The sequence below is a fragment of the Engraulis encrasicolus genome, chromosome 16 (assembly GCF_034702125.1).
Source record: "Engraulis encrasicolus isolate BLACKSEA-1 chromosome 16, IST_EnEncr_1.0, whole genome shotgun sequence".
Classification (NCBI taxonomy): domain Eukaryota; kingdom Metazoa; phylum Chordata; class Actinopteri; order Clupeiformes; family Engraulidae; genus Engraulis; species Engraulis encrasicolus.
In genome coordinates this window covers 36,618,211-36,632,532 of record NC_085872.1, presented here as the reverse complement: position 1 = coordinate 36,632,532, position 14,322 = coordinate 36,618,211, and the positions used below count along the sequence as shown (strand labels likewise).

General features: G+C 42.4%; 1 protein-coding gene across 3 annotated transcripts; it reads left to right on the top strand.

Moving 5' to 3' along the window:
- The first annotated feature begins 3,131 nt into the window (after positions 1–3,131).
- On the top strand, positions 3,132–14,268 carry LOC134465720 (serine/arginine-rich splicing factor 11-like). Of its 3 annotated transcripts, XM_063219539.1 has the most exons (12): positions 3,132–3,420; positions 4,907–5,040; positions 7,666–7,775; positions 8,046–8,174; positions 8,641–8,690; positions 9,449–9,588; positions 9,724–9,814; positions 10,163–10,282; positions 10,541–10,630; positions 11,081–11,152; positions 11,396–11,591; positions 13,302–14,268. In XM_063219539.1, exons 1-12 carry the CDS (start codon positions 3,299–3,301, stop codon positions 13,491–13,493), a joined length of 1,446 nt encoding a protein of 481 aa, XP_063075609.1. In that variant the 5' UTR covers positions 3,132–3,298; the 3' UTR covers positions 13,494–14,268. The 3 variants fall into 3 exon arrangements, with proteins under 3 accessions (XP_063075609.1, XP_063075610.1, XP_063075611.1); XM_063219540.1 differs by lacking the exon at positions 3,132–3,420 and having other exon boundaries at positions 4,955–5,040; positions 7,202–7,775; XM_063219541.1 differs by lacking the exons at positions 3,132–3,420; positions 4,907–5,040 and adding an exon at positions 5,052–7,323.
- The last annotated feature ends 54 nt before the right edge of the window (positions 14,269–14,322 follow it).

Below are 14,322 nucleotides of genomic sequence, written 5' to 3'. Positions count from 1 at the left end.
AACGTATCGATAAACTACAACTCATCCAAAACACTGCTGCAAGAATACTCACAAAGATCTGAAGGAGACAACACATCACCCCTGTCCTGGCAGCCCTCCACTGGCTGCCCATACCTTTCAGAGTTGATTTTAAAGTACTTTTAACAGTGTTCAAGGCCCTAAATGGTTTCGCTCCACAATACATGTATCTCTGACATGCTGTCTTTTTACTCCCCTGCTCGATCACTTGACTGCTTGATCAGCTGACTCACCTGCTTGATCAGCTGACTCCAAACTTTTGAAAATCCCTCCACCTCCACCTAAAAAGATTGGAGAAGCTGCCTTTGAATTCTATGCCCCCCAAAAATGGAATTCCCCTCCCCTGCATATAAGGACAGCACCCTCTGTGGGCACTTTTAAGAAATTACTCAAGACTCATCTTTTTGCATTTTTGTAGCTCGCATCCTCCTGCTTTTAGACTTTCCTTGCTCACTGTTTGATCTTATTGCTTATCGATTTATGTGCAATAGCCTATGCCTTTTAGTTATTTATTTCTATTTTAACCACCTTGACTATAACTTCCCTATTTTTGTTGTGCTTATGTGCTCTTTTTTGCTGCTTTTAAATTATTTTATCTCTTGACATTTTATTGTTCGGGCAATTTGAGTTGCATTCTTTGTATGAAATGTGCTTAACAAAAAAATGTATTATTATTATTATTATTATTATTTAAAGGGACACTGTGTGAGATTTTTAGTTGTTCATTTCCAGAATTCATGCTGCCCATTCACTAATGTTACCTTTTTCATGAATACTTACCACCAGCATCAAATTCTAAGTATTCATTATGACTGGAAAAATTGCACTTTTCACACACTTTTCATACATGAAAAGGGGGATCTTCTCCCTGGTCCGCCATTTTGAATTTCCAAAAATAGCCATTTTTTAGCTTAAAAAATGACTGTACTTGGACCATACAAGAAAATATTTGTTTATTACTTAGTAAACTTTCATGTAAAGATCAAATTTGGCCATAGGCAGCCCAGTTTCAATGAGCAGCATAGTTGCAGTACCTTTTTTGACCATTTCCTGCACAGTGTCCCTTTAAGTTAAAAGGTTGCATTGTTAAAAGGCTTGTTCAGCTTAGTTCTAAAATCCCAAGGCCAGTGATGGCCATCTGAAACTCAGGGTAAATGACATAGGCCCACTCTGTCTCATACAACATTTGGGAGTGTGTTTTCCCCTCTGTAAGCCCTTCCCACACATGTGACACCAAAATACTGTCCTCTCCGGCCCTATTTGTGGTTGCTACAATGTACGTTTGGAGTGGAGGAGTATTCATGATGTTGCATTTTAACAGTGAGTGTACCATTTACAACAGTGACTCCAGAAGGGAACTTGAGACTTGTGTAATAAATTACAAAACGTTCAAGCAAATAGTCACATATTCCATGGACTTTGTGCTGGTCTCCAGAATTATTTTGACACATTTTGCATAATGGAGGCCAACAATCAGAGTGTAAAAGTAGTGTAGGTGATGCACGCACATCCAGTAAAACAGGTGCTGGATCAAACAAACGTGCGTAAAGGAAGAAAGGAAATCCGCACCCTGTTACTGCTCATCTATTTATTGAACACAAATTTTCCGTTGTGTTCAATAAATCGGTGAGCAGTAACAGGGTGCGGATTTCCTTTCTTCCTTTATACAACTATCAGAGTGTGGCGTGGAAAGTTAGTAACGACTCAGTTACACCAGGCCTAGCTGTCTCTTTAGGAATATAAATGTTTAGTTTGTTTTTGCCCTGTTGTATTTGTTTGTTTTTTCTTGTTGTTAAATACAAAGATTTTTTTTTTTTAAGTTTAGTTTGTGTACATACGTACCCAGTTTTTTACACGGTTGTGCCAAAAGATTGCACTACCCATCACCCAGGTGTAGAAAAGTTATTGCCCATTTTAAAATACAGCTTTTTTAATATTCATTTTTTTATATTCATAATTTATATTTAGATGACTGTTGTGTCCATGTTGCTTATGTAATTTTGTGGAGCCAGAAAAGAGCTCTCAAAGAACATCAAAACCCTCTCTTTGTGGCTTAAATTGACTGACATAATCAAGGATGAATGTATATAGTGTCATACCGTCTCAATTAAACCTCAGTCCGTTTCTCCTTTAATATTAGTGCCAGATTCTTGCAAATGCAGTTCTGGGGTTCTACCTTGACACTGAAAAGGCACACCAAGTTGCATTCAAATCTGTGTCGGTCAGGTCCCAAAGTGTCTGATTTGACATTTGAAATTACCCCACTCTCTTTCTGTCCTGTCCTAATTAAAGGCATTAAATTCCAAAAATATATATTTTTAAAAAAGATGTCTCATGCCTAATTATGTATGTTAAGTTGGCATTTTCCTATAAGAACAATGAGAAATGTTGTAGGCCTACATCCATTGTCATTGTTCGGGCATGGATAGCACACTATTGCACGGTATAAAACAAATGTTCCTACAGAATTAAAATCCACCTTTGTCTACATTCTTTCATGGGACAATATTAAAGAAATTTCACTTTGACACAATGAGAAATAGCCAGCCTAGGCCTAAAACTTATACTGCTTCCATTGATTGTTCAAACAAAATCATTCAAAATATAGCAATTAATGTCTCAAAAATGTACACACAAAAGTGAGTACTACACCCTATGTTAAAATCCCATACAGCGGATCATGATCTGCTTCCGTAGTCACAGTGCATGATTTTGCCATATGAAATAAATGATATACTTACAAATCTACAGAAGGTGAGACTCACTTCTGTGACACAATGTGGCTGTTAGGCCTGTAGTAGCCTATGTGTGACACCACAGTTGTTAATGCAATGCAATGCACGGAGATTCAATGTAAAATAATTCCTCAAATGTATAGAAAATGACCGTCCTGTGTTTTGATCCGTCTCTCGCTTATCATTATTTTGTTCAAATTGTAATGTGTAGGCAACTTTGCTTAACTTTTTGTTACCAAATGCTTTATTTTATTTACAAGTTTGTATCTGTGCCACTTAGAAGGAAGTTCACTGACCTTTTGATGCACTTCACGATTGTCGCATCGCGGGATTTAGCGGGATTTCTTTATATTGAAACTACGCATGCGCAAAAGGAAATCGAAAAGGACAACGAGATGTGCTAGTGTCATGGCGGCGAAGTGTAGGGGAAATACATGTTGACCTAACAAATTATCTGCCATAGTTGGAAAAAAACTTCGGTTGTGAAACAGTGGCACAACAGTTATTTATCACATTTGTTGTTTTCGAGCCCTGTTTTGTTCAAGATGAATTGCAGTACAAACGTTGTTCAAGTGACCAACGTGTCACCAAGCACAACATCGGAGCAGATGCGGACGCTTTTCGGATTCCTTGGAACCATTGAGGAGCTGAAATTGTTTCCACCAGAGTAAGTTTTATTCATGTGAAAAACCCAACAGTCCGAAATACTTAACTAGTGAAGGCGTCTATCATAGTTAGCTACGATGAGATTTACTTGGCAGTAAGATAAACGCATCCATCTTGCCCATCTGTTCAAACAGCTTTTGCTAGCTGATGGTTAGCTTAAACCTCCCAAGGCCCACGGTTTGGTCTTGACCTTAGAGCCTTGATGGGGAATCGAGACGACGCGTTGATATATTTGGTACTAAAGTCGTTGGAGACTTGTGAGTGAGGTTAACACTGTTTTCGTTTGTTAAGAGCTATTTTGATGCATTTCATACCGAGCGGGCACGTTCATGTTGTCAAAGAATGAAGGTAGTTCTACCTCTCTGTTTTCCCCCATTCTGTCCCCACTGAGAGCTCTCGTGCTACAGGACCTCAATACCTCTTCAAATCGCTATTACGGCTTGTTCACTTATTTTCACGTTACAAATTAAGGTGGCAAATGCCTGTGTTTATTGCGGGCGCCAGTGCATAGTCTGTTTTGCCTCGTTAGTCCATGATTTTGGAGCTGCGTTTTGCGCCAAGGGGATTTTGTTGCACCAGTGGCCCCTGCTGGTCAAACTTCGGCCAGATGCTTTCAAACGTGATTTTCAATGATGTCAATAAACAAGACCATCCACTCACCCAGGGCCATTTCCTGAGTAATTGTTAGATTGTGTGCCCAAGTGTGTTATTGTCTAAGGCAGGGGTGGGGAACCTTTTTCATTCGAGGGGCCACTTCAAATTCCTCCAAGGGCCGTCAAAGTCCTCCGAGGGCCACACTATGAACACAAACCAGGATTTCCCCCTGTACTTTAGGCCTATATTGAAGGCAGCCAGCTTTTAAAACGGGACCCAATCTTTTCTTGGTCCCCTGAATATAAGTTAATTGTATTGCAAATGTAATTTCTAAGATTCCTTTACAAAATATGTTGTGTCATGTGAAGCTGCATAACATTGAAATTATGTCGGGGGCCGGATAAAACGGCGTAAATGGCCCTCGAGACATAGTTTTCCCACCCCTGGTCTAGGCTTTCTGGTTGTGGTCAGTCATACGTTCTCATGCTGGCATTGTTTCAAAAGTCAAATGACGTCAATCATTGGAAATGGTCATCATCACGATTATCAATAGCTTAATCACCTGGTCCTTGCACAGTGTTATTTGGATACAGGTGGATGATGTGAAAATGACACGATGAGCATTAAGATTAAGTTTAAAATTAGGATGCATTTTTAGTGTTTTCAGTTGATATTCAGGCTTTATGGGGAATTATTTGACAGAAGTCGTTAAATATTCTTAGCTAATAGCAGGAAAGTCTGACATTGTCCGTATTAAAACAAGGTGGAAATATATGTTGATTCTGTATGCAATACACGTCACTAGAGATGAAAAGATCGGTCATGTTTTTTTTCTCAAATAAGGATAGCTTTTAAGTTAGCATTGACTCAATGTTTTTCGTCCCTCATTGCAGTGAGTCTACGCTACAAGTAACATCGCGGGTGTGCTTCGTGAAGTTTCGGGAATCAGAATCCGTGGGAGTGTCTCAACATCTGACCAACACAGTCTTTGTGGACCGCGCACTGATTGTCGTCCCATTTGCTGAAGGTTGGTGTGCTATATACCTTTGTGTGTGTGTCTGTTGTGAACAATTCCCATTTGACCCTCCTCATGCTTTTGGGAGAGTGAGGCCATCCCAACACCTTCAGGCTGGAAGGAAACTTCAGCCATCTTTTAATTTTAAGGCTCTCTAGGCAAAGTCTCCAATGGTGATGTATTTTTTACATCCACTTTGCCATTTTCCATTTTGAGGTGTCTTGGGGATGCGCCACTCTCCCAATTTTGGATCTGTGCTGGTCCCCACCAGAAGCCAAGTCTAAATAAAGACAAAGCGATCTATCAGGCTTCTCTCTTAAAGACATTTGGTGCACACAGCACCTGACACATGTAAGAAAATAAGCCGATGTTTTAAAGAAGGACCACAAAAAGACGCTAGTCCATTGTCTTAACCACTGCGTAGGGTGAGTGAGTTGCATGGACTGCACGCTACCATGGAACTGAAATTTCACACCCAGTAGAGGGGGTACGTGACCGTGCTTCACTGGTCATTGTCTCAGCATAACCCAAGTCTGTCAAAGGTCTGTTGTAGGACACTGCCGAGAGAGCCGCACACGGGGCCACCAGAGGCTTTCCAGAAGACAGATGAAGTATTTTGTGCTAAACGCATATCCATGTCTTTGAAATAATGTTATTTTCTCTCTCCTCCCACGCCAGACCTATCGACAATTAAACTTCTCTCTGTTATTTGTGTGTGTGTGATTTTTGTAGTGGAGAAGGCAAGTGCAGAGCCCGTTCCTTGATGGCTGAATGTGGTCTTCTGCCCGCCAACAGTGGGATTGTAGAAAGTTACAAAAGGCCAGCGAGCATTTCAAGCCCCCCACCCCCTTTTTCTCTCTCTCTTTTTTCAATTTTCATCTCTCTGTCTCTCTCTGCCTATTCTCTTCCTTCATTCTTCTTCAGATGCATTTAATATTTAAGACGGACGAATAATTATTACACTTGAGTTAAACATTGGCAAAACAACTATGATAAATTCAATTGAATACTGCTACATCCAATCTTAAGTCTGTGATTCCAAAACTCAATTACCTTGATCAGGTATCTTGGCTCTTGATTATTCACCATTTGGAGTTAATTTTCCAAAGAAACTCATCCTAATTAAGCTAATTAATTGTTAGTGTATACATCTCTGCAGTTAAAAATGCAATACTCATCATTTAATCAATATTAAATTGCTGCAGTATGGCTAAAATTAATTCGTCAAACTTCATGTCAGTAAAACTGGTCTGTAGATGTATAAATCTGAACTGCATATTCTCGCTTAGTGATTGATACAGTAAGGCGTGATTTGCACACTTGTTTGATTGATGTGATATCACCAAGGTAACTGATGTGAATGAGTCACGCTCAAGTCAAGTCAAGTGTACGTTATTGTCAGAAATCTATGTAACAGGGTTAGAACAAGTTTGAAATTGCAAAAATGCTCCACATGTAATGCGTGACTGGTGCAGTGCCCTCTCTTTAACGGTGGTCTTTCTGTTTTTGTTGTTGTGTTTTACAGTTCTTTTTCCTGGCTCTGCCAGCCCTGTTTACCAGACCTCTGCTGAAAATGCCACCCAACAGTTTTGTCTCCTGCAGCACAGTCTTCTTTCCCATGTTTTCTGTTTTTATGTGTTTCTATGTGTCTTGTCTGTATGGACTCGGGTTTTATGTTCCGCTCAAATTGCACACACACATAATGTATTACCATGCATCGCTCGCTGCATATACACTTTTTGCGTTCTTGAACTAGTTTTTTTTCTTTTCCTCTTCCACCCCATTCCCAGCAACAGAGACTAATTTAGCTCAGTTTTAATGTTGATGGGCTTTTGTTGGTTGTGAAACCTTTTGAGCTTTCAGTTTTCTGAGCTCTGTCCCGATAAACCCCTGATCCGGCACCACAGGTAGAAAGAATTTGAAAATATGTTTGTTTGGGCCGTTTCTTAGAACAATCCTGTACTCCCAGGTAAGGATGGTTTCCAGCAAAAGCCCGAAACTAGACCTTATAAACCCTGATTCTTACTTTACATAATGCTTAACAAATCATTGTTGTGCGGGTAAGTCATACCATGAAGACAAATGTACCATTTAAATGTGTATCTCTTCAAAAAGTCTCTTTAAACTCTTTTTGTTTTTGTGTATCTCGATTTTCTTCTGTGTGCTTTTTTAGCGAAGCAGCCAACGTGAGTCGATTGTTCATAAAACACCTATATGACAGTTGAGAGCACATCCCCAGTGGAGAACCGACTGTGCTCGCTAACGTTTGGTTCATGACTTAAAAAACGAGTTCAGGTGATAACATCTTGGCAGTCTCAACTGCAGTAGTGTGTATTTGTGACATTTTATTTTTGTTTTCCCCATCTTTAAGTCATTTAACATTGCTAGAAAGAGGGAGCATTCAAAGCCACATAGAGCAGACTGCAGAGCTTGTTATGAAACTTGTGGCTAGCTGTTGATCAGAGGTACTGATTTCAGTAAGATGTGTTATTTTTGTGCTTTTCTTTGTGCCTATATTTTTTTTATTTGTACGTCTCCTTTTCTTTCTCTTTTGTGTGTGTGCGTGCGTGCGTGTGTGTGTGTGATTATGGATCTCTAGCTTTTTCTTGTGACTGATGCCTTGTTTCCTTTATGTAGGGGTTATTCCTGAAGAGACAAAAGCTTTGTCTCTGTTGGCGCCAGCTAATGCAGTCGCAGGGATTCTTCCTGGTGCAGGACTGCTGCCCACCCCCAACCCACTGGCGTCGGTGAGTCCCATACTGATTCAAGTTGGTCTGTCACTGTAGTGGCCATGGATTGCATAGCTTTGGGGGGAAAGATATTTTCTTTTTGAGCCTGCCATTCATCTTTCCTGCTATATAGTAGACCTAATTAACACTGGGTTTTTTATGTGATTTATATGCAATGAATGTATAGAACCTACTGGTCATTTTGAATTGTGAATGTATTGGTTATATTTTCCCAATTGTTGTTACGTCATGTATAAAGTCAATGTATTGCTTTGCATATGTTAACAGATGGCAAATAATCCTTTGGGTGGCCTGGGAGCACCCCAAATGGACCCATCCCTTGGAGCCTTTGGTCTGCCAGGACCGAACATGAACATGAACATGAATATGAATATGAACATGAACATGAACCCTCCGGTGAGTTTGGAATATCCAGTTGCTAGATTTCATCCGAACTGTATCTTACGCATGCCAGCTTTTATGTGAAAAATAACTGCAAGAATAGACCAAGCGCGACGCGATTGAAGCGTCAGAGAATCGCTTCTGTGCAGCACGAGCGATTGAAGCGACTACAATATGTCGGTTACAAGCAGAAGGCAAAGCATTCAAACATTCCCATTGGCTGTGGTCACTGACCTATACAATCATTGGCTGTCGCGGCTGGTCGCCGAACCGCGTCAAAGAATATAGCCAGGATTTCAACTTCAAACTGTCGCTCTCGGCGTGCGAATCGCCTCTAGTCTGTCAGAATGGCTTTTGTCGCGTGATTCAATACAAAGTCAATTACTTCCATTGCTCGCCTCGCTCTTGTCGCGGCCTGTGTATTTGTGCGGTAATAATGAAGATTCTTAATTTGTAAAATCTTTATTTTTGTTTTTTTCAGTCTCTCACTGCTGAACAGCTTCTGAAGCTCATGAGTGGCGTCGATCCAAAGTAAGTGGCTTGAACCTCTGCACTTTGTGACCCACTTGCTACTTCAAATGCCTACCAGAGAGATTTTAGAATGAGAGGGGACATATGGCGGCCATCTTGGTGACGCCTCCGGGGTGCTATTTCGCGATTAAGTAGACCAGATCTGAGAGTCAATGGGAAAAATGAATGGGGAAACTGAGTATAGGACGGAGGGGAACCCAGCGGTTGTGAAAACCATATGGTTGAAACGACCGTGAAAAACTGATCAATCTAGACTACTTGGTTGTGTCATACGAGTCAAAATAAAGCTTTTTGAGCCACTTTTCTCACGGTTTTTTTGACAGAGCGCAGGCGCAGTAGTTCCATAACGGCACGAGAGCAACGGCTTTTCACAACTGAGCATGTGCATAATTTCGCGTGCGCCGATGCAGCCAGATGATTGGATCACTGGCAACGCAGCTCAGCAGGCACATTGGCTCTTGTTACCAGAAAGGCGGGAGATGTGCGGGTAGACGCCATATTTGCGTTACGAATCTTCAACGTTAATTTCTATGTACCTGTCCCATCTCCCCTTACTAGAATATTTCTGTGCCTACCCAACACTTGCTTGCTTGGCCCTCTTTTGAAATAGGACCAATGCTAAGCCTGATTACTATTCCAATGATAACCATAATGCAACTCTTCTTTTTTCAATAAACATAAATCTGTTTGAATTCAGTTTCATTTACCAGGTACAGTGACGTGTTTTATTTTTTTATTTTTTTTTCAAAAATTTTCAGAATGAATCCAATGGCAGCAGCGGGTATGGTCATGAATCCGGCAGCAATGAAGGCAGATGCAGCAAGCAAAGAGATAGAAGAAGCCATGAAACGGGTCCGGGAGGCACAGTCTCTCATCTCGGCAGCCATTGAACCCAGTAGTAAGTGTTGAGAGTGGGGAGAAAAAATGGTCTAACTTTTATGCAGATAGATCGCTTGTAATAAGTAAACTTTTGAATCGGATGACTTAATCTGACATTTCCCCTGACCAGTGTTTTCTTCCTTTTGTTTTGTAGGCAAGAAGGAGAGCAAGCGCAGCAAGCACTCTCGCTCACGGTCTAGGTCCCGCTCCAGACGGAGGAAGTCGCGCTCCCGATCCAGACACAGGTATCGTCACCCCAGCGGCCCCCTGCTGGCACTGATCAGAAACGCCTCATTATCTTTGTTTTTGCTGTCATGGTTGTGGTTCACTAAATGATTAACTCTGTTCTTTCTTTCCTGTGTGTGTGTGTGTGTGTGTGTGTGTGTGTGTGTGTGTGTGTGTGTTTGTGTGTGTGTGTGTGTGTGTGTGTGTGTGTGTGCGTGTGTGTGCGTGTGTGTGTGTGTGTACGTGTGTGTGTACGTGTGTGTGTACGTGTGTGTGTACGTGTGTGTGTACGTGTGTGTGTACGTGTGTGTGTGTGTACGCGTGTACGCGTGTACGCACGCGCGTGTCCATTCGTGTGTGTGTGTTAGGCGGTCGAGAAGCAGGTCCAGGCGGCGCTCTCACTCCAGGAGTCGTCGGCGCTCCAAGAGCCCCCGCAGGAGGAGGTCCCCCTCCCGGGAGAGGGGCAGGCGCTCACAGAGCAGGTCCAGGTAGGCCACCCAAAACGCCACTCTCATTACCCCCCCCAGACATCCCCGACCTCACTGTCTGTGCGGCCCTTCTCCACCTCTTAACGATGTCAGCTGTGCCTGTCCCGTTAAGTCTCTAGAGAATAAATTAATAAATAAAACACGCCATCTGGCCACATGTTTGTTTTTGTTTTGTAGGGTTTTTTTGTGTCTGCGTGTCTGTCTGTGGAGTGTTATTTCCTGTGTTGTGACTGTGGCTCTCTGTTGTTGTGAATGTAGGGAGAGGAGGAAGGATGACCGAGACAGGAAACGTTCCAGAACACCCCCCAAGAGCTACAGCACTGCAAGAAGGTCTCGCAGCACCAGCCGGTGAGTGAGTGCATGGCGTGGTGTAATGGTCAGGGAGTTGGACTGTAGATCACAGGGTTGCAGGGTCAAATCCCACCCTTCCACTCCCTACTGCACTCCATGGCTGAGGTGCCCTTGAACAAAGCACCTAACCCCACATTGCTCCAGGGACTTGAACCAATACCCTGTAATAACTAAGTCACATTGGATTAAAGCATCAGCTAAGTGCAATGAAATGTAATTTGCACAAAATGTTGCAATATGCTTGCTCCTTTTCATCAAACAGAAGCAATCCAAATGCACTCCAAAAACACACACGCGTCCATTCATCTTCATAGTATCAAAGTGGCAGCAGTGCTTTTGTGAAATTTGCATATTTTTAATCATTGTGGGGGACCACTGGGGATAAAATGTGCCGGCATCATCCATCTGGGAGATGAATTGAGTTTTTGCGGCTGTGTCATTTTGCAGGAGGAGAAGGAGAAGCCGCACTGCCAGCCGAAGTCCCAAGAGGATCGTGTCCCGATCTCCCTCACCTAGAAGGTGGGTACTGTAGCAGCACTCACACACACACACACACACACACACACACACACACACACACACACACACACACACACACACACACACACACACACACAATTAGCGGCTATGCTGTGTGTGTGTGTTGCTGCTGCTGTTTCTGTTTTATTAACCTGCCTGGAGCACAATGCAGCCTTCTGTTATTCTGAGCGCAAACGTGGTTTAGCTTTTAACAGGTCCCTACACTGCTTTTTTTTGCCTTAGACACAAGAAGGACAAGAAGAAGGAGCGCGAGCGAGAGAAGGACCGTGAGCGTGAAAGACGCTCTGAGAAGGACCGTGGTGGTCGGGACAACAGGGAAGAATCCAACAGCAAGAAGAAGCGTTCCAAAGACAAGGACAAGGACAAGGACAGGGAACGTGACCGAGAGAGGAAGGACAGTGAGAAGGGAGATGTGAAGGTGTGTTAGCACTGGTATAATCTTTAACTACCGTATTGGCCCGAATATAAGACGTGGTTTTTGTTATAAAAATAGTACTCTAAAAAGGGGGGTCGTCTTATTTCCGCGCGCTAGAGAAAAAAGTTTAAAAAATATATATATATATTATTATATATTTTTTTAAAGTTAACCTGAATGCGGCCATTAGCCTATGCTTCACAACAATGCCACACAACTCAATAATGGATGGGTCAAGAGATTGTTTTGTCCTTATCAAATTTGCAGATGCTTGTTTCGTTATGACTGTTGCACCGCACGTCTATCAACTGTCAATGTCAACGCGATGCGGACGACAGTGCAAGGGGGAAAACACAAGTCAATCGCGGCTCGTTGCTCTGCTTTTATTTGTGTTTGGTTTTACAGTCTCATCAGGAAAGCTTTGGTCGTTCTCTCTGGTCAGCCGACAACACCACTAGAAACTAAAGAAATGAAGGGTGATTTGACGAACAACCTGTAGGCTAAGTTTTGGATGCTGTCATCAGCCAATCAATGGTCATCTGTGTGTGCGCGAGAAAGCGGTGCCTTTGCACTTTGCCTTATGCCTCGCAAAGATGCAACAACACAGAATAATGGTTAGGGCAAGAGATTGTCTTGTTCATATAAAATCACTAGGAGTTTTACCCTTGGTACGAAATGAATATCAATCGGACTTCTAATGTCAACATGGTCCTGATAGGCAGCGCATGGGTTTCAAGTGCAATGTGTCAATCTGCCTTTGGTCACGTTCGGTTTCTACAGTCCAACGGAAAACTTTGGATGCATAAAATGAACGGCGATTTGGCGAGACGGCTGCTGGTTAGATATTGCTGTCAACTAAACATTTTGCAAAATCTGTGCATTGCACAATAGATTGCCTATCTCTACTGGACTGGTTGCCTGGCTGGCGCAGATGCTCTGAGTGTAGGCTATGTTGTGTCGCACTTTAAACAGGCGGGCCCAGGCGGCTGTAGCCTGTAGTATTGGCGCTTGACAGGTGAAGTGAGTGAAGAAAGGAAAAGGATATGAGTAGCCATCTGTGGTCCTATATCATGGAAATTCCATGAAAATTATATTGTGAAATTTGTTCTTTGTAAAAAGCCTCAGATTTTCCAACAAATTAAAAACTGCATTTTGAGAAAAGTTTCCAATGTGAAACAAAATGAAGTTTTCAAAAAACTTTTTTCCCCAAAACATGAGCCTGAAAATGGGGGGTCGTCTTATAATCAGGATCGTCTTATATTCGGGCTAATACGGTAGCATGGCAATCGCATTAAAAACGGTCTATAGCACTACACAGTTGAACCAGAGATATAATAGACAGAGGTGCGTCATTCTAGTTCTTTTCCGGTATCCACTTTATGTCGGGTGAACGCCCCTTTAGGAGACCTTCGGAGTCCTGAGGTTGAGAATAAATAGAGTCCCCTTAGCGCTGTAGATGGCAGTAACGCACTTCTTGTGCAAACACCTCAAAAACAGAAGGAGGGGACAACGCCCCCTTAGGAGACCCAACTTTAGCACACTCTTTTGCATTGGGTGGGCGGGTTTTGAATCCTCTTTATTACTCCACCCTCTTTGGTTGAACACTAAAGAATAAATGGGTGGTGGAACACCGGTTTAAAAAAATCAGCTGTGTTTGTTTTTGTCTTGAGATGCGGCTGTCTAAGAAAGCTAATATGCGCGGTGCTTCCTCAGGTAACCCGGGACTACGATGAGGAGGAGCAAGGCTACGACAGTGAGAAGGAGCGAGAGGACAAGAAGACTGTTGAGTCTGACGACTCGGGCAGCTCTCCCGTCCACGCCAAGGGCAACGGTGTGTCCCGCGAGGCCAACCACAACGGAGACGAGCACCATGGAGATGAGGACGACATGGAAGTCAGCGACTGATGGATCTACCCGACCCGACCCGACATTACCGTATTCTCCACACTGACTCCCGTCATTGTAAAATCACTGTCCCGACAGTCTACATTGATTACTACACCATACAACACCCCTAATTCGATCAAGATGAGGTCATACTCAGAAGGACTCGTTTACTTTACGCCTTTTATTTGTTCCTTTCAAGTCCTTGAGCTTGAAGTCCTCTAGCTTGTAGATGTCTCCCTCCGTAAGCTTGGGCAGACAGGAAGCCAGTCATTTCTGTAATGGTTTGGTGGACTAGTCTGTTGACTGGATATATTGTCAACTTTTTAACAGTTTTTACCGTATTCTTACTATTTGTTGTTTGTTTGTTTTTTAATATGAAGAGCTGAAATGCTGTAATTTAGTTATTCTGGGACCGACACAATGATAACAGAGCTTTGAATGGTTTGTCATGTAAGCTTGAACATGTTGTATTGTTCACAACCTCCACGAAGGGGCATTTGTTATCAGAGGTCTTTTTCCCCCGCATATTTCCATTTTCTGTCCGTTCTAATTGCAGTATCGCTGGTGATCTAGTGTTAGTATGTTCAACATGTACTGTCACTCTTGTCATTTAAATGGCAACACAAGTCTTGATTTCCTCCCTCCGAGAACTGATGGCTTATGTACAATACGGTATATATCCTCCCGATGCTTGAGATCCCAGTTAGCCCCTGTTAAGTGAAAATTAAATTGTGATGTGTTTTGTTGTTGACTTTTTGATACTATAAATAAAGCAACATGGCTAAAAAACTAAGTCCTGCAAATTGTCCGAAGTTATTGTAAAGATCCCTTAAGTGGAGCACCTTTT

Coding starts and splice junctions, on each gene's coding strand:
- LOC134465720 (XM_063219539.1), top strand. CDS start 3,299: ATGAATTGCAGTACAAACGTTGTTCAAGTGACCAACGTGTCACCAAGC. Junction 5,041..7,665: donor TGTCGTCCCATTTGCTGAAG/GTTGGTGTGCTA, acceptor TCCTTTATGTAG/GGGTTATTCCTGAAGAGACA. Junction 10,631..11,080: donor AGGTCTCGCAGCACCAGCCG/GTGAGTGAGTGC, acceptor GTCATTTTGCAG/GAGGAGAAGGAGAAGCCGCA.